The sequence below is a fragment of the Netta rufina genome, assembly GCF_964035555.1.
Source record: "Netta rufina genome assembly, chromosome: 1".
Classification (NCBI taxonomy): domain Eukaryota; kingdom Metazoa; phylum Chordata; class Aves; order Anseriformes; family Anatidae; genus Netta; species Netta rufina.
Window position 1 is genome coordinate 141935158 of NC_140123.1, and position 25894 is coordinate 141961051.

Consider the following 25894-nt stretch of genomic DNA (forward strand, 5'->3'; position numbering starts at 1 on the left):
TTTCCTTCCTGCATTGCGTTCACCATGACCTGTTAGACTCTTTCCAATCCAGCCCCACTTCTCTTTAAGAGGAAATTCTTCACTCAGAGGGTGGTGAGGCACTGTCACAGGTTGCCCAGAGAGGCCGTGGATGCCCCGTCCCTGGAGGTGTTCAAGACCAGGTTAGATGAGGCCCTGAGCAAACTAATCTTGTGGGTGGTGTCCCTGACTACAGCAGGGGGGTTGGAACTAGATGATCTTTAAGGTCCCTTCCAACCTGAACCATTCTATGATTCTCTTAGGTAGAGCACCCAAAATAAAACACAGAATCTCAGTTGAGATCTTACCAATTGCTAACAGAAAAAGAATTGTTTTGCTCTGGTTAGCTTTCATTGGCCTGTTAGAAGAAATCCATAAAGGGAGTAAAGAGTCTTGTTTTCACTGCTTATAATCTCAATACTTGTTTGCCTTTTGAAAGGCAGCAAAATGTTGTTGACTCCTGTTGAGCTTGTGATCACAGGATTTAGATTCTTTTCTCAAGCACTGTTACCTTACTAATATCACCTAGGATCCTTTATTTTTGAATTATTTATTCCTGCCTATGTAGATCCTAGTGCTTTCATTTTATTTAGACCATTTATCCAGTTCCTCAGCAGCTCTTTGAATTCTAATGCTGTCCTCCAGCATGCTTCCTATCCCTCCTAGCTTCATGTCATCTGCAAATGCAATAGGCATATTTCCTCTTCAATCACTCAGGTCATTAACATTGAACTGAACTGAACTCAGGGTGGGCCTTTGAGCCATAGTACCTCACTTGTGCCATCACTAATCTCCACATAAAGGGTTTGAACAATTTCTCTCTCAATCACCTAAGCCATGCTTTCCTTTCTGGTTTATGAAAATGTTATAAGAGACAGTCAGAAGCCTTAGCAAAGTTAAAGCATATGATATCTACTTCTCTTCTGTCTTCAAGTTTTTTCAGCCCCTCACAGAAGAAAGTGGTTTGATGTGATTTGTTCTTGGCAAATCCATGTTCCTGCTAGTCTTCTTATCTTGCAGTCTTATAGCTTGTTTAATCATTTGTTCCAACACTTCTCCAAGGATGGAAGTTGAACTAACTAGTTTGTAATTCCTCTGCTCCACCCCTACCCACTATTTTAAAGACACAGCCTTCAAAAATTCTCAGAGAAAAACTGTTCCATGTTCTGAGATTGCTTCAATCATTTTTTAAAAGTATTTAAGAACAAAGTTAATTAGGTCCAACTGAATTGAAAACTAGTCTAATGCTCTAGCTCATTTTTTTCCAACTTTAGGCTAAGAGCTTATGCCTTTGAATTATATTAATAGCCACACTGTCCTTTTTAATTAAAAAAGTGCAAAAAGGCATTCAGCACTTTTCCCTTCATAAGTATCTGTTGTGGGTCTTCCCTGACCTCAGAGTAATGAAAAAGTAGACTGAAAATACAGCTGTAGTCATGTAATGTGTGATGAACAGAGAAACAAATCAAGTACAACTAATTACTACAAGGATTCTGAAGGAAACGTGGGCAAGTGAAGTGTAGCTAGCAGGGTGAGGGAGGCAATTCTCCCCCTCTACTCTACTCTACTCTACTCTACTCTACTCTACTCTACTCTACTCTACTCTACTCTACTCTACTCTACTCTACTCTACTCTACCCTACCCTACCCTACCCTACTCTTATGAGACCCTACCTGGAGTACTGCATTGAGGTCTAGGGCCCCCAGCATTAGGACATGGACCTGTTGGAGCGGGTTCAGAGGAGGGCCGTAAGGATGATCAGAAGGCTGAAGCACCTCTCCTATTAACACAGGCTGAGGGGGTTGGGGTTATTCAGCCTGCAGAAGAGAAGGCTCCAGGGAGACCTTACAGCAGCCTTCTATTACCTAAAGGGGGCCAGCAGGAAAGCTGGGGAGGGACTTTGTCAGGGAGTGTAGTGATAGGGCAAGGGGGAATGGTTTTAGACTAAAAGAGGGTAGATTAAGATTAGTTATTCACAAGAAATTCTTCACTCAGAGGGTGGTGAGGCACTGGAACAGGTTGCATAGAGAAGTTGATATACCCTCCATGGAAGTATACATAGCCAGGTTGGGTGGGGCTGTGGGCAACCTGGTCTAGTGGGAGGTGTCCCTGCCCATGGCGGGGGGGATGGAATTAGATAGTCTATCTTTAAAGGCCCCTTCCACCCAAACCTTTCTATGATTCCAAGTGCATCTTCTTCTCCCATCATGAAGGCATTGCATGTTCAGCGTGCTTGTTACCACAGTTTGGTTATATATGCACTAGCAACTGGAGCTTCAATTCTTTTAATCGAGAATAAGAGAAAACTGAGAGATACCTGGTGCTTCTGTTGTGGGATATGGGCTCTTTTCTTCATTTTCATTGGGCTGATAATCATCCATGTTGATCTAACAGAAACAGAAGAAGAGAAAAAGCCTTTATCAGACAAGGCAGAGTTTTCATTCCCTCAGAAACCCAAGCTGTTCATGCCATTGCTGCATAAAGAGTGGTGGCTGGCAGCAGACCTTGGTAGCAGGCGGGGATTCTCCATCAGCAGTGATTGATTTCAGCTCAATTTTCTCCTCCTTTGTCTCCTCCTCCACAGCTGTTTTTTCTATCTCCTGTTTCTTTTCAGGACTAGCAGTCCTAACAATTTGACAAGATAAAAAGCAAACAGTTACAAAGGTGAAAAGCTGTTTCCCTTTCAGGAACTTCATGTAGTACAGCACACACCATGAAAATGATCAGCTGGCTGGCACCTCCATTCTGAGTCCAGCTTATATATTAGCGGCTCCACCTTGTCCTCATCTGCAGGCAAAGGCAGAGACTGCTCTAATTTCATTTATTTTATAGCTTTCTTGATGGCGTGTGTGTATGGGTGTGTGTGTACATGCGTGCATGCATCTGTGGAAGTGCCTGTGTGTTTGTGTATATGCACACTCTAGGTCTATGACTAGGTATCTTCTTCTTTCATCCAGCAACAATGGCATGAAACATTTTCAAGCCCTCTCTTGTGGACTTCCACTAGGTTGCCTGCAAAGTTTTGCCCATCACTGCATTTCCAGAGGGAAGGAAACCTTCCTGACTGGTGTGCAGGACAGAGCAGAAAGATCTGCACAAGAGAACCCCTCCAAGCAGCCTGGAAGAAAGTGAGAAATAACCAGTAAGGAGAAGCTTCCCCACTGCGGAGAACAGAGAATGACAGAGAAGCTCTACACCAAGCTCATGTCTCCTAAGAGTGCAGAAACACTAATAGAACTGGCCAGAGTCCTTTGCTAGCCTGTGGCATCAAAAGAGAAGGAAGCCTCTGAATCCTGTGTCATGGGAATCTGAAAATACGCCTTGTGGTTCTGAGCAATCAAAAGGCAAGAGGAAGATTCAAATGGGATTGTCACACTGAAATCACTTCACACTCATTATCCACTGATGCCCTGAAATCTCATCAGTCACCCAGCCTTTCTTTTCTCTGCTCACATCTTTGCAACTGTGGAGATTCCCAATTCCTAACAACATCTTGGCCTTTATTTTGAATTCTTTTACTTAAAAACAAAAACAAAAATTAAATGTAATTCTATATATAGTTATATTAATCATATATATATATATAATCTATATACACTCACAGAAAGGTTATACGTATTACATGTATGTAGATACTTGCACATAGATAAGTGCATAGTATGCGTGTATATATATACACACGTACAAATGCATGTATATGAATGTAGATAGATGTATGCATATGGATTTACCTAGCTAATTTTTTCCTTTCTTTTTCCTCTTCCTCCTCTTTCTGTGCAGATGTTAAACTCTCGGCATCAGCAAGGTTGTCCACAGCAATAGCCAAAAATACATTCAGCAGGATATCTGTATGCTACTTAAAGAAAACAGGCTTTGAAAACTGCAGAACAACATTATACCAAAGGTGTCTTAATTGATTTTTCTTAGCAACTTGTCATCAGAGCTCTTCGCTTTTCCAAACTTTCAATTCACACAAATGTTCAGTGCACACATATTGAGCATGCACAAACCTACACCTTCCAACCAAATGTCTAACACACTATGTGGGGTTTCCAAAATTTTACAACAGAATGACTGATAGAAAAGATCCAAGATCCAGACTTAAGCACTTACATTTCAGTTTTTGGTTTCCCCAAAGAGCCCTGTTTTGTGCAACCAATCCCACTGAGGATAAGGGGAGCTCTAGATGCTTTCCATCTTTGAAGGCTGAGTTTTTTTTTTATTAAAGCATGCACATTCAAGAGCCTCATACCATTAGACACCTGGGTTTTCCAATTTTGGACTACATATTTGAGTTGAACGACCTCATTAGAGCCTTTCCCACAGACATTGGTAGGTTTCAAGGACGGTAAGGATAGCGTTTCTGAGGGGATCAAAAGAAATTCATTTGAGTTGAGTAGCAAAGTGTTGAGCTGACAAATCTGCCATCTCCTAGCAGAGAGCCCATGTATGGGAGCCCCATTATAAGCCAGCCAAGCACATGAAGCTGAAGGGTAAGCAATCAACTGCTTTCTTGACATGCCAGTCATTGTTCAGATCTCATGTTACAAATCTGAACACCAGATTCTTTTATACATTTCTTCAGAGTGGGTCTTATTACACCATGATAACTTCTAAGTAACCTCCAGTTTAAGGCTTAGCTTGGAATTATAGCCACTGCCCTCACTGAGCTCCAAGGTCTAATGGCTACAAAGTCAGCCAGCATGTGAAGCTGGCTCACATTTTCCCCTGTAGTTCATAAGGTGATCCAAATTATAGCTTTTTTAAGCTGTCAGGCAGACTGCCTCTCTTGACCTTCAGATAAGTGGAATTGCACCATCTCACTTTGAAGAGAGGGCATGCAGGTCAACCAAAATGTCACATAACGGGGTTTGAGAGATCTGAATTATGAACAGAGGCCAGAAGAGCTGGGCTGAGACTACAAGCTGGCTTTATAGAAGACTCGGTATAAAAAGAGATGTCGCCTCTGACACAGGAGGGCTATTTGTTCGGGAAACAGAATCCAACCATGAACAAATTTGGAGCAAACAGATATGGAACAGAACCATAGCACTATGTTATACGCAAATTCCTATGAAAGAAAACTCATAGTCTAATCATGCAATGTGCTTTGTACCTCTAGGTTATGTACAGTGCCCTCACTTCACCTTGAAGCCAGAGAGAACTGAAGTTACTTAATATCATTTCAGGCTGGTAGACAAAAGAGTACATGATTTTCTGTTTGAAGAACACACAGATTGTGGTAAGTGAAATGGAACATGGTTCCTGTTCGTTTAGACATGAGTTAATATATGATCTCACATAAATCTATTATGTCAAACATATGTTACTCCTATTACAGCATTTGTATATAGCATATTGTAGATTATACATATTTTTATTCCACATACGGCTTGGATAAAAGCACATGGAATATGTTATTGAAATGGCAATTAAAGCAAAAATACATAGTAAGAACCGCAGGTAGACAGAGAGATTAGTTTATGAGGAAGGCAGGAAAGAAAGACCTACAAGTGAATTAAGGGGAATAAAAAATAAAAGCACTAAACACATGAAGATACTAAATAAAAGCTGGCGTACAGAACTGGCACGTAGTTGGCTCTTACAACTGTTTATATGCCTGAAGACTTAGCACTAGCTAAAATTAAACGAACTTGTTTAACATTTCGTAGTGCAAAGCCAAAATCCAGAGCTAGGGAAAAGGTAAAGATGTAAGGCATGAAATTCATTATTTTCTAATACAACAAAATAGTAAAGGGTGACTTTAAATTCAGCCCCACTTGGAGAAAAGAGTAGCATCAAAGGATACAGTTTCCACAGATGAAGAGGATGATGAAGTAAATACAGACCAACATTCCTGGAAAAGAGGGGCCGCCATAAGCCATGATCCCATCATACATCACCGAATTCCAGTCCTCCCCAGTCAGGATCTAAATGACACATTCCCACCAATAAGGGACACAGTGTTAGACCACACAGAGAATTTGAAAACCCCATTAACACAAAGATATCTACTCCCCTAGAGATCACCCCCTCCCCCAAGATGTTTGGAGGCTCTGGCTGTATCCATTCCACAAATTAAAAACAAAAAGAGAATGTATAAAGGGCACCCAAAGTGTTTAAAAAAAAAAAAAAAAAAAAGCAGAGATGCTCCCTTGAAGACTGATGGTTGAACCCAAATGGCTCTCCAAGACATCTTTGTTTAAGTCTTCCCACCTCTCCCAGGCACTTCCCTCCCATGTGTCTGTTGTTTTGGACAAGCTGTGCAACCTACAGCTTTGAGGACAGCACTCAGCACAGCCTGACACTTCCTTTCACCTTGCACGTGAAATCGTGATCCTGATGCTCTTGACTGATCACTCTTAAAACTACAGTCAGTTTAACTGCTGTTTAATTTCTTCTCTGGTGCAGTGAGCAGATATTTGTTGCCCAGAACTGTGGGAGATGAAGGGTTGGGATTTGGCATGCTGGCAATGTCCTGGGACATGGCAATGGCCATTCTTTTGTATGACCCTGAGAAGCCCTGGTGGCCTTTTTACACAAGGGCTTTAGCTTATTTCCCCACTTTGGGAGGGGATATCTCTGTCTTGGCAACACAGAGTGGTGCCATGCTCCCAGAGCTATTAGCATGGTGTACTGTCTCAGGGACTGCCGGGTGGCAGAGGAATGGTGCAGGACCTGGTCTGTGTCTCTCCGTGTAATCACAATGTCTTGGTTCCATCTGCGCTACTTATGCTCTTACCTGAAACACAGTGAGGAGGGATTGGGGGAAGTTGTCAAATGTACTCCTCCTGGTCTGCATTTCATCAAAGTTAAACTTGCCCCCAAAGAGCTGCATCCCCAGGAGGGAGAAGATGATAATGAAGAGGAAGAGGAGCAGCAACAGGGAAGCAATGGAGCGAACTGAATTCAGGAGTGAAGCCACAAGGTTGCTCAGGGAGTTCCAATACCTGGTAGAGAAAATAGAGGCAGTTAAAATTTCTTGACTCCAAGACAGGTGCTCATGGCCTGCACAGGATATTGGTTCAGGCTGCCTTCTGTGTATAAGCAGGCATTTCCAAACACCCTGTTAAGCAGTGAATCATTGATGTGCTTCCCTAATATAATGAGACCTACCACAGCTAATGAGTAATTTTACTACCACACATGTACATGCACAATTCCCTCCACCCCCACCCCATACGCACACCCAGAAGATTATTGCAGCACTCTCCATCTATGTCTCTGCAAATCTTATATCAATATACAGTGATTAGTTCTTGCTGCTTCAGTGAGTTACATTCTAACCAACCTCATTACAACACTCACAGATGTTATGGCTTGCCAGAATACCTCACTCCAGAGAATGGCCTGTAATAACTAGCAGGAGCAGATGGGGAAACAGTTTGGATGCAAATACAAACGTGTCCAAAATCTGGTGTGAGTATGCACTTGGACTCACTCATAAATAGAGGTTGCTACGCTTTCCGGGACTGAGAAGAATGAGGAAGATACTAAAGGTCCTTCACATCCTGCAATGCTTGTTTTACATGGACTCTTAAAGGAAGACTCCACATCCCTAAGGACCTTAGTTTCTTTTGCTATTGGAAGAGCACACTGTCACTGCTTTTTGGGTACCAAACACTTTACACTTTCTCAGGCAGGCTGCAGAACATTTTGGAAGGGCTTAGAGCTAGATTCAAAGACAGCTGGCCAAGACATTTCCAGGATCCCCAGGACACCAAGGTACCAGCTGATCACAATGACCAAAACCAAGAGATGTTTCTTCCGTTCTCTGGGACTAGCATTAATTTATTGGATATGACTAAGGTGAAGCCCACTTAGACCAGCTCCTTAGAAAAGGAAAAAATGATCTTTGACCTAACACAAATGACAGACAATTGACACTTCTGCCTTTGGAACAGCTGCAATTAAAGAGAAGAATATGGCTAAGACCTGCTCTCCCACAGTTTATTCAGGCTTGTGCCCAGATCAGGCTGATGTATGCTACAGGGAAATGATCTTCTTGCCCTTGTGGTCCCACTTAAAGGTTCAAAGAGACACTGGTAGCATGCTCCACTTCAACATTTCTGTTTGCTTGCTTTCTTCTCCAGGCAGCACAGAAGCCATGTGTTGGAGAAATGCTGGAATTTTTCTGAAGAATCAACACATCACCCATGGAGCAACTTCCACTTCAGTCCTGCATCTGCTCAACCACTCTTACCCTACAGCTTAGTATGTCAAGAACATTTTTATTGTAGGGAGCTTTGAGTGTGACAGAGCTTTCAGACTAGGTTTAAGATCAGCTGTCATCTTCCAGTCACCTGATTTTGAATGCACATTACTAGCAAGCTTTGGTGGCTTGCACAAAGTCAACAAGCCAGTAATGCTTCCCTGTGATCCCTAAGTCTTCCTTCCAGCATTGTCTCTTATGACTACCATGATTTGAGATCCCACCATGGTCAATATCCTCTACTCCCTTCTCTGAAAGCCCGCAACAATGAACCTTTCTGTCCTTAAAAGACTGAATTTTTAGACATATTTTCCTTAGAGAAATAAGCTCTACTTAAGAAGGATGGCAGACATATCTAGCACTCCCACTCCTTGGAGGAAGCTTGATAGTTCTTACATACAGATCTGTCTTTTCTGAGGACAGTTTAGTCAGTAGAGACAGTCTCTTAAAATCCCCCTTAAAATAGTATTTTTACAATGTTAGTGCAAGAAGGTTTTCCTTGTCCCCTTGCAGGAATGTTTGAGTGGCCCAAATACTTTGTAAAGGTTAGCAGTCTGACCTGCAGAGGGGATACTGCCATGTCCTCTGAAGTTCAGCAACCAGTTCATCTCCTAGAGCTGAACTTCAGAGAGAACCGTGATGTTTCCCTCCAGCCCAGGTTCAGCACTTCAGAGAAAACGAGAGCGCTTTGAAGTTCAGCTGCAGTTAGAGATGAGCAATGTAAAACTACAGAGCAAAGGTAAGGGCATGGAAGCTGTGGGCTCAGTGCCACCAAAGGCCTGCATTAAATGTGCAATGTAACAGCTCACTGTGTTTGTGTTTATGCTTACAGCTTCACACTTGGGGAAGAAGGGAAAATAACACAGAAAAAGGGAAAAACAAATTCTGATGAAACTGGACTGAATTTAGCATCCTTAAACCAGAAATGGATGGGGACCAGAATATCTTCAAGCCCTCCAATGTCAGCCAGGACACACATTTTTCTAGATCTTTCTAGCAGTGTCCTTAAGAGGCATACAGTAAAGCTGTTACACATCTGAATAGTCTCAATGACTCACTTAAAGCTTAAATGCCTTGCTATCTCAGAGCACAACTGTACAGACTTTTATCAGCTCTGCATTTCTTACAAATGGCTCAATACCTGAGATTCAGTTTCTTATGTAACTCTCAAACTTTAAAGCAATTAACTGAGATGACCTGGTGATAAGATTAGTGCTGCTTTATCTGTGCTCTGAGTGCTACCTAGAAATACAGCACCATTAGAAAAGTAAACAAACCAATAAGGGGAAGAAAAAAAGAGAGAGAGGAAAAGAGAAAAGGAGAAGATAAGGAAGGCTTGACTTGACTAGGATGTGGAAATAACGATGGTCTTATCTCAGCATTCTTGAAGCCTGAACTGAGGTTACCACCTGCAACATCAGGCGGTTGCAGAGCTAACTTGAACACCCCCTCAAAGTGAGATCTGGGGTTACGCAATGAAACACATAGCTTTTAGGTTACGAATAGTAGAAGTCCAAACAAAGAAAAAGTCTCTGACCACTCCGTTGTCTTTGGTTAATACACTACAAAGAAAAAAACAAAACAAACAAAACAAAACAAATAAACAAACAAAAACAACCACAAACAAACACTTAAAATAAATCTCATGGCACTGCAGGGTGGAATTGGAGAATTTGGACCAGGCAGCATAAAATGGGAGGTAAAAAAAAGAAAGCACTGGTGCTTGCCCAGACCTATAGGGAAATGAATGTGTTTCCTAGCATCTCCGAAGACGCCAGTGAATGTAGGACATGATTATGATCCCTGTTTCAAAAGGGAGAAATAAGATGCAGAAATATTAAATGGATTGTTCAACATCTCACATAGAAATCAATTGCAGAACTGGATTAGACCTTAATGCCGTGTTTAATTCTCTTCCCTCTCCTCTTCATTGCTTTCCACTGTGGCTTTATGATACTGGCAATCACAGATGCAGAGCTTAAAACAGTAGCAACAGCTGGCAGCCTCATTGTGGGAAAGCTTCCCACACTGTTCATCCAATATAAAACCATTTTGAAAGTAGGTACACAAAAAGGCGCCCCATCTCTCCTCCCTACAGTTAACAGTGACAGGATTTAGGTTTAAAATATCAATTTTCAGTATACTGTTGCAAACAAGTTGATTTATCTTCAAAGTATAAAGGACTAAATACAAGGATTTATAAAGCAGTAAAGTACTGTGTATAAAGAGAAAATTATTTGTGTTCTCTCAGTAAAGGAAAATTTTTCCACACAGCGCTGTAAAAATTAGGGAGAATAAAACATAGATTATATTGACTGCCTCTCTAATGTACAAGACAATGGTTCAAAGAGTATTTATAATCTTGGAAAAAATGTTTGCTCTTGAAATTCTAAATATGGTTTCTAAAATTATGTTTTATTCATCTGATGGTGTCTTTGTTTCTTTTATATTAGGGAGTTGTATTTGGGCTTTTCCTAGAAGTGTATCATCTGAAAGCACCCAGAATTTGTTTGCGCTTGGTGTTTACCATAGAAAATCCACACAAATATATAAAGATTAGGCTACCTACTTACATACTTTCACCGGTTTCCCTGCTTTTTGCCTTTTTAATGCAGCTGCTGATCACTACTTCCATCTCCACTGCATGTCCACGTCACTGCTCCTGAATACATATCTGACATTAAACATTACACTACCATCCCTCCTATTCTTCCCACCTTTCCTGGACTGTATCCTTCTGTATTATCATTCCACTCGTGTGGCATTTTCCACTAGTATTGATGATGTCAATGTCACTAAATTGCCATTGTGTTTAAAGCTAAGTGAATAATGGAAAAGATTATAATTTACTGGAGAACATCAAAAGTGTAAGTTTTACTGTAATGTCAGAATATTCTCTCCTGCAGTCAGACACGAGTGGGCCTGAAGTACTGCTTTGGAGGCTTCTGATAAGGCCTTCCACATGAGCGTGAACTTCACCCACGGAGGCAAAAAATCATGGAAAAAATTATGAATAATTAAAAAACATAAATCTGAGACTACTGCAACCTACTTGCCAATATTTTAGGAACAGGAAAGAAGAAAAAATCCGATTAATACATTATTCATTGCAAGTTATTCCTCAGCTCTGACTGTGCTTTACACATAGGCCCCTGTACAAATTACAAGACATAGTCCAGGTAACATTTTCTTCCACGCAAAACTGGATTTCAGATCTGCTACAGAGTGAAGGTAAGCATAACTACTCCTATTGCTGGCTGTTTCCTACATTACATCTCTGCCAGAAGCTTTAGCAATATTTGAATATTCCAATAGATCAAGCTTCCTAAAGTATTAATGATATTCTCTCAGCATTTGCCTTTCTTCTAGCTAATTCTCCTAGCAAGATTATATATTTTGTGTAGGAGTGGAGAAATGTCTTGAAAAAACAATGACCTCTCCAGGATGCTATGTTGAAGCTTACGCTTTTATAGCTATTGGTATGTTGCCCTGGGTGTATCTGATTACCCAATGCCTGAAACAGCTACTAGTTCCCTCAGAAACCAGGCCTGGGACTTGGTGACGATAGCTTTTAGACCCAAAGATCCAGGAAAAACAGTCCCTGGACCAGAAATCCCCACTATTTCTGAAAGGGCAAAGATGCTTCTTTTGCTGGAAACTCTTATTAGCTGGAACATTTTTGCTCACCTATTACTACATGTCTAAATAGGCTTTTTTTTTTTTTTTTTTTTTTTTTTTTTTTCCCCTCTTTTAGTAGTTGCAAGCTTGCTTTGGCCACTTTCTCTCAGATTGTAAACTGATTTTCTGTCTCTGCCATCTGACCCTGAAAACAATCCACCCTGCCAGAGACTGAAGGCTCAGAGAAGCTTTAAAGGCAAATGTACGATGCAAGAGTCCAAGTCTGTTGTTTTTTCTGCCTCACAGCTCTGCCATCTTGACTGTTTTCCAGTTCTGGTCTTGTTTTTTTCTCATGCTCTGTGTTTTATATCTCAAGTTTGTCAGAGATTTCCTTTGAGGGAGTTTATAGCAATTCTAGGGACTTTTTCATAGCTGAGCCTGCAGAAAACTCACTCTTTCACCACCTCAGTTTAGCTTTTCATAAGGTGCTGACTGGTGCCCACATGGGAAAAGACAGGCCCTGGGCTGCTTTGAGTGACCACATGGGCAGATTTGTTCCAAGAGCTCCAATTTGGGTAAGTCAGGAGCTGACCTTTCTTATGACCTCCCTTCAAGCTGAAAAACTCCTGCGATACCAAACTGGTGTTTTGGAGGAAGGAAGAAGGGACTATTTAATAGGTACCACTGTGCCTTCTCGTAGAGGGAGAGAAGGAAGAAAAAGGTAAAACAGAGTCTGGAGTGTGGAAAAGTCTGTCTTCTTTGTAGAGCTGCTGCTGCTTGCTGGACTTCTCTGAAGGAAATGGGTTGGCAACATTTTCTGCCTATTGCTGTTGGTGTTGATGCTATCCCCCACTTAGGCCACTGTTGTGTCTGCTGGAGCTGGCATGGACTCCTCAGTGTCACCAAAAAGCAACAGAAAAGGTCACAAGGCTATCTGCTGGTTTGTTTTCACTTTGTCTTTCGCACTGAACTTAAGAGCACAAACTGAGCTCATGCTATTGTCCCAGACACTAGTTAATCTGCATGGTATCAAGTGTCTCCAGAACCCTATACCAAACTACCCCCCAGTCCTTACCACTCATATCATGGACACCAAGTCTGTTCAGCCTTCCCCATCCTGCCCTGGTCTTCAGATGACAACTAGCAACCTATCACTCTCACTATCCAATTAATGTTAAAAAAAAAAAAAAAAAAGTAAAGAGAAAAGAAAAAGCTACAATGTGAGTGACTTTAAACTATATATGGTGTGCAGCCCTCTTAAATTCCAAAACAAGCACAGAAGTACCTTGTGATTTTAAATATTCTTAATAGCCGAACACATCTCAACACTGAAATGCCCAGTGGTGACATGATCTTTGTCTCAACCAGAATCGTTTCCAGGATTCCTCCACACACGATGAAACAGTCAAAGCGGTTGAAGAGGGACACAAAATAGGCCTGCAGACCAAGGCTGTACATCTTCAGCAGCATCTCTGCCGTGAAAAGAGCTAGCAGCACCTTATTGGCAGTGTCTCATGAAAAACAAACAGAAACAGAATGAAGAAACTTAGTTAAAAGATCATCACAGATAACTATTGACACTTGCCTATAAGAACTCCCTTCTGGGATCAGCCTGAAAGAGCAACCTTATCTAAGCTTGGGTCAAAGAATGGACTTCAAAAGTGTGGGCAGTTCATTCACAGAAATGTTTTACAAGGATGGTTACAGCAATTCTTATGTATTGCACATACAGATGTGATGTGTTACACAACCTCCATGGCAGGGATATGCCTTCCCATGCTCAACCTCCCATCATAGTTGTCATCTGCAGATGGGAGCGGGAATAGAAGAGCTGTTGTGCTACCTGCTGTTGCTTAATTAGGCCTTTCAGCTGCTCTCTCCTCCAGTGAGGTTTCAACTGCTCTGCAGACTGAAGAACTTTACAAATCTCTCTTCCTTCCACACCTCCCTGGTAGCTAGAACTTATCATAAAAAACATTTCAGGGAAGACCTTGGAGAACTTGTGGCTCCCAGTAGCCATCCATAAATTGGAAATCCAGTTGCTGCAGCTATATATTCAGCATAAACTCCTGATTTCATCTACACCCAACAGAAAACTGCTTTGGCTAGAAACCAGAAATTTATGTTTTCCCTGAAACCTCTCCTAATGTGGGCAGATATTTTCTTGTATTGGTTAAGGTCCTCCTCAGAAAAAGGACTATCTGCAGCTGTGTATGCGCCTTTTACACTGTGTGGTCCAACACACCAGCTCCTCCCTCAGCCCCCTTTCTTGACACTGACCATAATAAATAGCACCATCAGACACTCCTCACCTTGGACCTCAGTGAGCCAGTCAGGCTGGTTGTAGTGTTCAGAGGCAATAGTAAGGGTGTTAAGAAACACGAGGAAGATCACCAACCAGTAGAAAACATTGGACTTGACAGCAGCACGGCACTTTCTTCTGCAGAATCGATTCCACCGGCGCCAGTAGCGACTTGAAAAATTAGAAAAGAAAGAGTGTTTTTCAGATGGGGAACCTTAGGCTACTGCAAAGCTCTGTCAAGGGAGACTCTAGTCTTGATTCATTGTCCAAAACTGGTAGAGAATAACTTTGGATTTCACCCTGAAAAATGTTCTCTCCTTATCATCTGAGTCAACAGTAGTGATCATGCTTTCTTTAGCTCTAGGAGTAAAGTTAGTCCTGAGCCAATTTGCAACATTTAATGATGAAGAAACCTCTTCAAGCAATGTCTTAATCTGATTAAGACATCCATCACAGCTATCCTGAGGTCTTTCAGCCCAGTTCCCATGGAAATCTTTATTCTTTCTGTACTTAATGCTTGTGGCCTGAACTCAGAATAGTCGATGAAAAGATGTCCACTATATAGCATGGACCTCTGGATCAAGCCCTTGGAGAGGTGGGATCAAATAAGTTCTGTGGAAGGTTTCCTACACTCTGCAAGGTTCAGGACCTAGCCTAATCCCAGAGCTAACTCTGATCAGAAAAACTTAGGGGACTTCAACATCTCACCTTCATGCCTGGAACTAAGGATACCATTTGTTAATCAACAAACCTTTTAAAGTTTGCCTTCCATGAACACATCCTCTTATGTCACTGATTTCTGAGGGTAATTACTAACCACAGAAGATATTTAAAGCTAATTACACACCTCCTACTCTTCAGAATTTAACTTGCATAGCAACCAGTTTCCAGGCAACATATGCCACTGTATAATAAATCTAATAGTTTTTATATAGATGGTATATACATAGGGGTGTGTGTATGCGTGCTCTATGGAGATGCACACATACACGACATTACAGGACAAAGGAAGAGAGAACTTTTCTTGGCTAGTCTTCTCTTACACATCATTTCCAGAGATAAGCTGTGGCCATGCTTCATGTCAGGGTTCAGCATCTAGACAGACTAAAGCCAGGCAACATGAACGTTGCACACTGGCCAAGAGCTTTGCAACATTTTAACAGGTAATCAAATCCAAACCATTTTAGCTATGTAATTTGTAAGGGCATCTAGTTTATGTAGCTCCATCATTTAATCAAGGTTGTGCATTTTGCAGTGGATTGAAGACAAGAAATGATCTTCCAGCTTTCAAAAGTCACAACACATATGCATATACATTGCCCTTAAACCATCAGCAATCCCCCCCACTTGTGTGTACTTGTGCACATCACCACGTGGTGATACAAGTGTTTTCTTGTGCTTATACATAATACTTTAAAACCATGGATTGTACAAATGTGATCATGTATGTAATGCTCTGCACAGGGATGCATATGGGCAATAGGTACACGTATATGGATTCCTGAATTGATCTTACTGTTTATCACTTAATTAAGCTGAAGGACAGAGTTATATTCTTGTTCCAGTTACTGTGAAAGTTTTTTATATATATATATATATATATGTATATATATATATATATATATATAAAATTGACTCTGAATTCAGAGTGTGGAGGGCAGCTGCTCCTACTGAAGATGTAGAAGTGGACTGGACATTAATAATCAAGTTACATGTATTCAGTCAACCCTTCCAATGGAAACCCACAGATGACCACCTGAGGACTACTTCACATTGTTAAGAACTAAGTCAACAGAGAAGGAAATATCACCATCGCAAGATTGTGCCTCATGATAAAAGAGCCTTCAAAAATAACCTGAAGATGCAAACTTGATCAGTTGAAAGATTTACAATCAAGCATACTAGAGTACTGGAACAAAGTGTAGAAAACAGAACCTTGAGCTGCCAGGGTTTATGTTGATGGGTGTAGTATAATTATGTGGTTGAACTTTTTTTCCTTCTGCTTTTATATTTCATGGTTCAAAATGTGTAGATAGCAATCAGATAGGTACTTCTGAGTGAAAATATTCTCACTAGTCCTTGCATCTTAGTTCACTGTGAAGCATGTTTATATTTGGTAGATGATTGACTAATATCTACCAAGTTTGGCAGCATGTTCTAGAATCAAGATTGTGTCCAACAGATGCAGGAATAAACACTTCACAAGGTAAGGAGCAAAACCAGTGGAAAGGAAGAAAACAAAAAAAAATCAGTTTTACTTACCTAAACTTAGATTTGGAGATCCGATGCCTGAAAGATAAAAATTGCCATTAAAGTTTCTGAAGCTGTCCCATACCTTCTAGACTTTTTTGAGAATAGTGACAGAAAGAAGCAAAGTTAAGCTCAATTATTTTTTTTAAATGCATGCTGTTTTCCTTTTGAATCCCCTGTGAGGCAATATAGGCACTGGGAGGGCTAGGATTCTCTGATATCTAAATCTTATTGTTTGGTGGGAGTCATGAAGAAGGAGTCATGCCAATTCTACTACTTACAGATATTAGTGAAATAGCCTTTCTCTTGAGTAAAAAGCTGGCCTAATGCTAGGAGTGTTGTACATCTGCTACCAAATTTATTTTTCAAGAGTAACTCTCTTTTTTTCCTTTTCACCACAGTTTTTTTTTTTTTTCTTATATTAAAATATGTATGACTTTATACAAACAGACTTGTTGCTTTCACACATCACCTGTCACTTCAGGATATATAAGCACATTATGAAACCATGGGGAAAAAAATAATGTTTTCTTTTCTTTTCTTCCCTTTTTTTTTTTTTTTTTTTTCCCCCCAGCAATTGAGAGAAAAACAGTATATGGTGGACATTTTCATATTTACATACCAATGATCATATTTATTTGTCTTTATTATCTATGTAAAGTGTCTTGAAATTAAATAGGACTGAACAATCAGCAATTCTATTGCTATCAATGAAATTTGGGGTAACAAGCATTCCTGAAAACTGGGACATGTTCCCACTAAACATGTGTTTAAATATTTAATTCCATTCACTCAGGTTCATTCACCTAAATAATCTCATTAGCCTTACACAAGAAGTCAAAGGAAAAACTAGGGACAGATCCCAATTCCCAAGCATGTGTTTTGCTCTGCTTAACACTTGTCCTGTAAGTCCCTTGACTGTCTTGTAGTATGTACACATTGGAGCACAGAGAGAAATAAAGGTATGTGTATGCAACGACATTACTCAAGAGTTGATTTAAGAAGCTGCAAAATCCACTACCAATAACAAAAGAAATGAAAATCTGGAGAGTGACTATGAATAAGATATTTCTGCTGAGTGGAAGCATTTCTTAAAGTTCCCTCTATGATAAGAAAGTGATTAATTGTTGACAATGGTCAGCAAAGATCTTCCTGTACTGGCTTAAAAATGGATTCACTGTTAGCTGACATAATAGAAAGTAATGCTCAAAGCATCCAACACTACTTTCTCTAGCAGTCTTAAAACTGGCCATATCCCTCTCTGAGGACATCAGTCACTGATGTGTAGTCTGTGATGGGCCAGTTTCCTTATGCGGAAGACAAAAAAACAAACAAACACAAAAACAACAACAAAAAAACCTTTGCACTGAATTGCTGTGTCAAAGGCAGCTTGTCTGGGCCACACATAGGCAGCAGCATGGTTACAGACATACGCAAGAACTCTTTCAAAACAGAAGAAGAAATGCACTGACTGCACAGAATGCTAAATTATACTGCAGAGGCGATGGAAATTTATTAAAGGTGCTTCACTAGTTATCCACAGAGCATATCCTTAATGTTAATACTATCTGAACATCACACTGAGAAGTCTTGCTTAATAAGCCCTACCTACTGACTGTAATGGATCAGATTTACAAGGAACAGGAAAGAAGGATCAGACAAGGCTAGAAGAAACAAAAAGAAGAAAAAAAAAATGCAATCACAGAGAAAGCTTGACACTGAAAATGAGATGGTGAGGACTTTCACAGGAAGAAGCTGGGGGGGAGGAAAAGAGAGGAAGAGAGATGTCATGGGGGATTTGCTCAGTGTAATGTGAAGGAAGGACAGGGAGTATGAAGTCCTCTGATGACCTCTCTGGCTGATGGTTTCCCAGTAAGGGAGCTCTGCTCTGTTGCATTTAAGGAATCTTTTATTTATTTAGGCAAAAAGAGATGTGGCAGGTGTAGTACTCATCACGCATGTGACAATTATCTTTGGAGCATTACAAGCAGCAGCCAAGTGCATTCAGTGCTCCAACAGGTTAGCTACAAACCACTGCCCTCCCCCCCAGTGCCTTACTGCTACAGCAGAAGGCTCTATCACATGTGGGTGTGCTGTATATATAGAACAGAACAAGGGAGGAGGAAGAGATTTATATTTAGAGGCAGAATCCAAGAGCAAAATTGAATTCTGGAAACATGAATTGCACAATAACTGGTTTTGACAACATTATGCCCTACTCTGAAACATATTTTTCAAGTGACCTCTGTGATCCAAGAAGCCTTTGTCTTTCAGAACCAGTATTAACTACATAGTACACAAACATGTTCTTAGAGCATTTTTCAGACAGTCAAATAATCTGAATTTGGGGCCTTGTCATGGCCTCTTCATGACACTCCAAACTAGCACTAGCCAGGGATTCGGTGGACCAGATTCTCTGCTATGGGTTTAAACAGGGATCTCTTGCACCCCTGATATTTTGGATGCTCTACATATTTGGGAGAAAGAGAGCTTCCCCACTGATGTCCTGCTCTGGAATGTCTCTCTCTCTCTCTCTCTTTTTTTTTATCATGCTATTGGAGTCTATGAGAAAATTACTGCAGATCATTACTACTGAGTGTTTTTGTCATAGAGACCACGTAACTCAGATTATGTTTTAGAAAGAAAAACATAGAAATCAGATTTTTATCATTTGACTAGATATCTTTAATTCTCTAAAAAAACTCTGCTAGCCTTACCTGGTTATATACCACATACAGATAAGACAGTCAAATTTAAAGATTTTATAAGCATAAGCTCAGGATAATCAGCGTAATTTAAATGTAGTGAGATAGCCCATATTCTGAGAGATAAAGCAACAAAACAGATCTTTGGAAAGCCATCTTCCCTTTCTGTCTTCATGCTGATGGAAGGTTATTTCATTCCAGGATGCTGGAATCCCTGAAGAGAGGATGCCCACCCTGGGGTCCTTACCCCCTGCCCCCACATTCCTAGGACAAGAGCATATAGTGACATAGAATCAGGAATTCTCAATTCATTCTCATTCAAAGGAATTATTTTCAGGAATGCATACTGCATACCTAATAATCTCTCACCCTAATAAAGTCTTAGGGTTAAGTTCTACCCTCAGCTACTTCTTTGCTATTCACACTGAAACAATGGGCCTCCATCCTTCCACCTGCTCTCCTCTGTACAATGCAATTAATACTTCAGGGACATACAATGACCATTTCTAATTTTTGACCATTTATTAAAAACTCTAGCAAAATAGAACAGAAGACTGGCCCTGGAGAACTTGAGCTCTGATGTGGACTGAGATCCTTCTGCTTGCCCTTCTTGCACAAGCACTGAAGAACATGCTGACCTGAACAAGTGATGCTGGTTTTAAGAGAGGTGTTTTTTAGCCAGCAGCAATAAGAATTTGCAGAACATCCTTAAGAAAAGTGGATCTATCTGTCTTAAAATTGAGCTGGTTTGATATTTATCAGGCCTTCTTGGGCTGGGAAACAGACTGGGAAAATAAGCCATCACTTCAGAATTGTTCAAAAACACCAGCAACTATAGTGAACCTGCAAGTAAACTGTCTCTTTCCCCTTTACCATTGGCTCTTCTGTTGATTATGGCAAGAGCTGCATAGGAATTATTTTACCAGGAAAGCACCAAGTAAAAAATCAGCGATGGTTCAGCTGCCAGGGAAAACTTTCATTGCTCATAATATTTTAAGGATAATGTTTTTGGTTAAAAAGCCAGCATAGGCTGTTCATTTTGTTTTATCATCTTTTATCGTTTTAACCCTCTTTGGTGGAAAAAACAATCGAACTGTCCCCCAAATGTAGGGAAATCCCAGCCAAGGTGAAAATGCCAAACGGCTTATTGTTTCAGTGAAAGCAGATCATTTTAAGCTGTCTTTCCCTTTGAGCTCAAGTGCTTCAGTTTTCTACTGTGGCTCCACGGAACATTAGTTTCCACAAAGGTTTTTTTTTTTTTTGTCTTGCTAGTACATATGTGTAAAAACAAGTTCTATTATGGCACTCCAGATCTGTATGACTGTATTAGAAAATTAGCATTCTGGTTGTATTAGAAGATTATATACACTGCCATCCTGCACAGAATAGATTACTGTTGATTATAAGCAACAGCCTGTCCACAGGAATCTAAGACCTGCTGAGCAGTAACCATAGAGGTTTTGAGAAATTACTCACTATTGGAAAGCCTTGGGTATAAAGCCATCCTGTAAACAGAAACCCATTGCTCCTAGTTCTGGGTTTATCTCACTGATACTTGTAGAGGAAACACTTTTCCTTGTACCTGGAGGCAACAGGCTATTAGAGCTGTGACACATCAGAATTAAGATAAGTTCTACTTCCAAACATTGGCCTTGAGGATAAAAGCTGTTGTGTTTCTACTATGGGGCAGATGTCAGCACAGTACAAGGCAATATCATGACAGAGATGATATACTGTGGAAATTCTTGGACGTTTTTCAATGTCCCGTGGAACCCTACAAAACCTTCTTCAAATTCAGACACCTGATAAAGGTAGTACCCACCTTAGGAAGGGAACTACTCTTGGCCACATCTCACCTGATGGCAGCAGAATTTAACTACGGATGAATAGGAATGAAGTTTTTGTTTTAGTTTCAAGAAACCAGATTTACACAATAAGCAAAGAGATTAGATGTTATATTCCTCCTGAAACTCCTTCTGCTGGTTTGAAGGCTGGCATTGCTCCAGACAGCACAGCTGATGAAGGCAGTTTCTATAGTATGGATACTATAGAAATAAAAGCTTCTTTGAAACAATTCATCAGTAGGAGTGTGTTTGAGAGGTACTCTCTTGATCTCACATAGCATATGTCTTTGTGGAGCTGAGAAAGGCTGTCAGGGAAGATCTCCTTTTCCAAAAGGCATGCTTGAGCCTGGCTTCTCAAGCAGATCTTTCTGTCATTCACAGACCAAACCTTTCAAAGCTCTACAGCTTTTCATACAAACAAAAAGAACAGCTAGTAATTCTACGTTATCTTCACTAAAAATGCTTTTTCCTTCAGTCGCCTGGATACTTTTTACCATGAGCCCATTCCGAAGGCGAGATCAGCCTGTAACCATGGTGGTGGTGGCAGTGCCGGGGTGGTTAAATGCCCTACCAGCCTGATGCCACTAAATAAATAAATGTATTATCTTTGACTTGAAATCTCCCTGTTGCTTCAGTCATGTCTGGTTGCAGCTTGCCCAGTGCAGTCTCTGCCCTCTGGGAAAAAATGTGTTTATAGCAAGACAATGGGGACTCATGGCCACTAGATGTTTTTAGCAGGCTGGTAAAAATGAAGACTCATCTGCAATACATGAAACTCAACAACTGAACAAGAAACTTGTCTGGTCATTTCACCTGTAAAAACAAATTCCAGAGGGCAGATGACTGCTCAAAAGTCCAGGGCTAGACTTCAGCTAGAGTAAATTAGGATGGCTTGACCATAATTATTAACACTTACTGAAAGTCACTAGTACTACATGAGGAACTTATTTGAAAAATTCAGCTGACTTCTGCATGAACTATTCTTATCATTAAGTGACACTGAAGAATTATTGGAAACACTGGGCCAAATTCTAATGCTCTGAGTCAGGTCCCATTGAAGTTACATACTATTCAAACCAATTCTGAAATCCTTGCTTACATTTTATATGTTCCAGCAGAATATTGACCTGTGAGAGGTTTAAATGAAGGCTCAGTGAGAAGAGGAGGACATAATAATTCTTGAAACCAGGAAAGCTGATTTCTCTGTCCACCTGACTGTGTGATACAGTAAACAAGTAAGACAGAGAGGAGTCCAAGCCTTAGAGTGCTAGGCACATCTGAATATACCCACAACTGCAGAATCTGGAGCTCCACAGGTTTACAAAATCAGAAAGCATTGATGAAATTTGTATTTAATTCCAGACTTTCAAATACAATGATTGTCATTCGTTTTCCTGGTTGAAGGCTCCCATCCATCTCTGAGAGATGAAAAGTAATCTCAGTAAGGCCTTGAGGATCTTGAAGGTCCTTGGGTAAGGACTAAAAAAACAACAATAACAACAACAAAAACCTCACCCTTCTCAATAACAGACTTCAATTTCCCTACTATGCACCACCCATTTTCAATGGAAGTGGAAAGTGGCAAGGAAACTGTTTATCTCCCTGAATCTTACACGTCCTGCTCTGGTGAAACTTAGGGCACTGTTTTAAGATTTACAACACAGGAAGAAGAAATGAAGTTCTGTTTTCCTGTTGTCTTTCTATGTCCTCTTCCTCCAAATGTATCAGACATAGCTATCCCTTCTCCTAATACTGGGGGCATGGTGATCACTGCGCCAGACCACAGTACTGTTTTTTTCCTGTGGACATGTTGGACTGTTTTAAGTAAACTCCATTCTAAATCATGATTACATTTAGAGTTGCGTTAAACTTCAGCTCTCTTGGCCATATTCCAGCTAAGGTAGTTATGTTCTGCATGCCAAAAATCCCCACACAGTTCCGGTGCAAAACAAGCTACCCTTCCACATCTCCTTGTACACTCATGTCTTTTCTCCTTAAGCTTTTAAACACCTGTCACATTTTACCCTGAAGGTGGCTGAACTCTAACCTAATCCTTGCATGTACAGCTCATAAAGTGTTTTAGGATCCTTTGGGATTAAGGGCATTAAATGAATGCAAACTGCAATATTAAAAATATATGCAACTTTATAGTAACAGTTGACATTGTTGTTGGCACTGTGTAGCACCAGGGGACCCATTGTGTTAGGAACCGTAACTGCAGAATAGAGATGGTTCTCCAAATTAGATCCAGCTGGAAGAAGTGGTCACATATCCAGCTACTGCTTTCTACAGAGTGACAAGAGCACAGGCATCTCAGTGGGGTGCTAAAGGGAGAGTTACAACTGCCTTAGTGCTATGAATAGACCTAGCCTGGCTCCTTTGGAAAAAAAGTTCCTAATCTAAACTATAATGCCAGACTCAGCAGGTACACAACAGCAGGCAGGTGAAGGAAAGCTGTCACAATTTCTTCTGGGGTTTGTAAGTCACTGGCTGACACTTCCAGGAAAGCAGACTGAATTTATAACATATTTCACATATCACATCGTGTAATGCAGATAAGATCCCCTCCTCTTCAGTTTGTAGAGGAGAAGGCTAGGGGTGTGTGTGGGAGACACAATCAAGGTTTATGAAGTCATGAAAGTGATAGATAAGCTGAATGCAGAACTGTTGATCACCAGATCTCACAGTATAAGAAGGAGAGGGCATTGACTGAAAGTGGCGGTAGATCAGCTTAAAACAGATACACTAAAGTACTTGTCTACACAGCAGGTAGTGAGCTTCTGGAAACTTGTTGCCACAGGAGATTGTGAGGGCAGGCAGCATTAGCAGTTTCAGATAAATCCATGGCTGACAGGTCCATAGATCGCTGCTAAAGGCAAAAAGAAGTGTGCCCTCTAAGATCTCTAATATGATAAGCATGAATTCAGGAGCAGTAAAAGCTGAATGAAAGGCAGGAAATGATCAGGCTTGCACACTTGCCCTCCTGTCACTGTCAAGACCTGAACATTGCACCACAGGTCTGCCAAAATAGTATTTTGGCATCAGTATTTCTTATGTACTTCTGTTCACCAATTAATCAACACTGAAGGGCTCAAAGTAAACCCAAGGACAGGACAGAATCCCAGAATACTCCAGCAGAGTGCTTTGTCCATTTTTCAAGGAAATTTGGTGAGATTAACATATTTGCCTGCAGCATAAGGTCCATTCCTGTTCGAGTCATGCAAAAAGCAAGAAAACATTCCTGTTGTCTGTTCTTGCTCTCTGTGGTGTTAAAAAGTGCACAATAAAATATAAATGTCTTCTATAACTGCTATCTCATGTTCTTGAGCATGTCTATTAACAGTAATGGTGTGATTTTGAGGAGGCATTATTCCCTCCCTATTGATGCATTTCTTTGTCACTATGATGTTGTGTTCAGCACTTAAAGGGTGTAATTCAGCTGAAGGATGAGAGCTACCATATGTGTATTTCTATTACAAGATACGTAAAGTGTAGAGGAATCATTAGCGAAATTAAAATATACCAGTCAATTTCACTGCTTGGTCTGTATATGCTGGATTTCATTATCCATCACTAAAGATAAATTTTAAATTAAGAACATTTATCCATCAGTTCTTCTTTTAGCTACTACGCAAAACCAGTTCATCTTATTTTGGGAATTCTATGATTTATTTGTATGTATGTAATCCCAGAGGCTCTCCACTAATGTCCAGAGTGAGTTTACATTGCAATTAAGATAAGAAGTGGGATCAACAGATCATCTCCATCCTCTCCTTTCACCCATACTGTGGTGTACTTCCCCTTAAAAAGGCTGTCATTTGCCTTGGCTTTAAACCCACAAAGCTCAATCCAGCACCTACATACATATAACTGCGTATATGTACTCACGCTAGCCTAGCACCGCAGTTTTCGCCTTCAATATCTGCTCCAGGGACGTTGTCTGTGTTCACGGACTCGGTCTCACTGGTGGGCATGCTCACTGTAAGAGTCAAAGGGAAGAAAAAGAGAGGGTTGGCCATTAGAACCTGACACATCTATTAATGAATCACATCAGTGAAGGAACTGGTGTAATGAAAAGACCCTCAGCTGCAGCTCCTGAGGATTAGTTGATCAAGTCTGCTGCCTCCCTGCATAGGCCAGGATGGGCAGGTAGACTTTAGGAACATACATAGGTTACTTGAAAACTAAAGGAAGGGGAAGAGCCAGCTGCTCATTTTTTTTCTGAGTTGGCTTCTGGCAATGTTATGAATGAGAACCACTGAAAATTAGAGAACCTTCAAAACCAAGAAAGAAGCTTTTACTTGATTCAGTGAATGCTTAAGATGATTCCCCCTTACTTGCAACCAGCCCAGCCACCTTAATGCCCTCCCCAATCTCTTGTGGAGAGGAGTGCAAAAAAAAAAAATCAGACTGATAGATATTCAAAAGACTTCTGTTAGCCTGGTAGCAAGTACCACAAATAATACTGATGGCTCATCTGTCATATACTACCATTGATGCGTTTTAGCCCTGCACTTAGAAACTGGGCCTATAGGGATAAGAGGGAAATTCAGACTCTGACTCTTTCAGACAATATCAGCAAAGGAACTAATTAATACGGACTGTGGCAGAGATTTAATGTTGACACCCATCAACCAAGATCTGGAAAGAATTTCCCCCACTTTTGCAGAAATGTCATGGAATAGCCATTAAATGAAAGCAAACTTAGGTGCAAACCTACTTCATCTGAATTCAAGGAGGTGTTATCTTCTCTTACGAAACCTTAATATTTTATTTGCTTCTGTTGATCACAAAGGTTCATGGTTTCCATTCCATGAATTGTTCCCAGCTCCTATATGAGCTTTAGTAACTTCTTTCATACACAAACATTCAACTTAAGGTAGAAGAAAAGAAAGGATAGGATACAATGTGTCCTCTTCCCTTCCCTCTTTTTAATAAAAAAAT

General features: G+C 40.6%; 1 protein-coding gene across 1 annotated transcript in view; it reads right to left on the reverse strand.

Annotated features, from left to right (window-relative positions):
• The window catches only part of CACNA1C (calcium voltage-gated channel subunit alpha1 C), a gene marked incomplete at both ends in the record, with an annotated part of 472734 nt that overhangs the window by 90376 nt on the left and 356464 nt on the right, over positions 1 to 25894 (reverse strand). Inside the window, 9 exons of the mRNA XM_084282170.1 lie at positions 2337 to 2406; positions 2524 to 2644; positions 3751 to 3865; positions 5829 to 5949; positions 6762 to 6969; positions 13135 to 13360; positions 14162 to 14322; positions 16414 to 16440; positions 24839 to 24929. Coding sequence (XP_084138296.1) covers positions 2337 to 2406; positions 2524 to 2644; positions 3751 to 3865; positions 5829 to 5949; positions 6762 to 6969; positions 13135 to 13360; positions 14162 to 14322; positions 16414 to 16440; positions 24839 to 24929 — 1140 coding nt within the window. The remainder of the gene's footprint in view (positions 1 to 2336; positions 2407 to 2523; positions 2645 to 3750; positions 3866 to 5828; positions 5950 to 6761; positions 6970 to 13134; positions 13361 to 14161; positions 14323 to 16413; positions 16441 to 24838; positions 24930 to 25894) is intronic.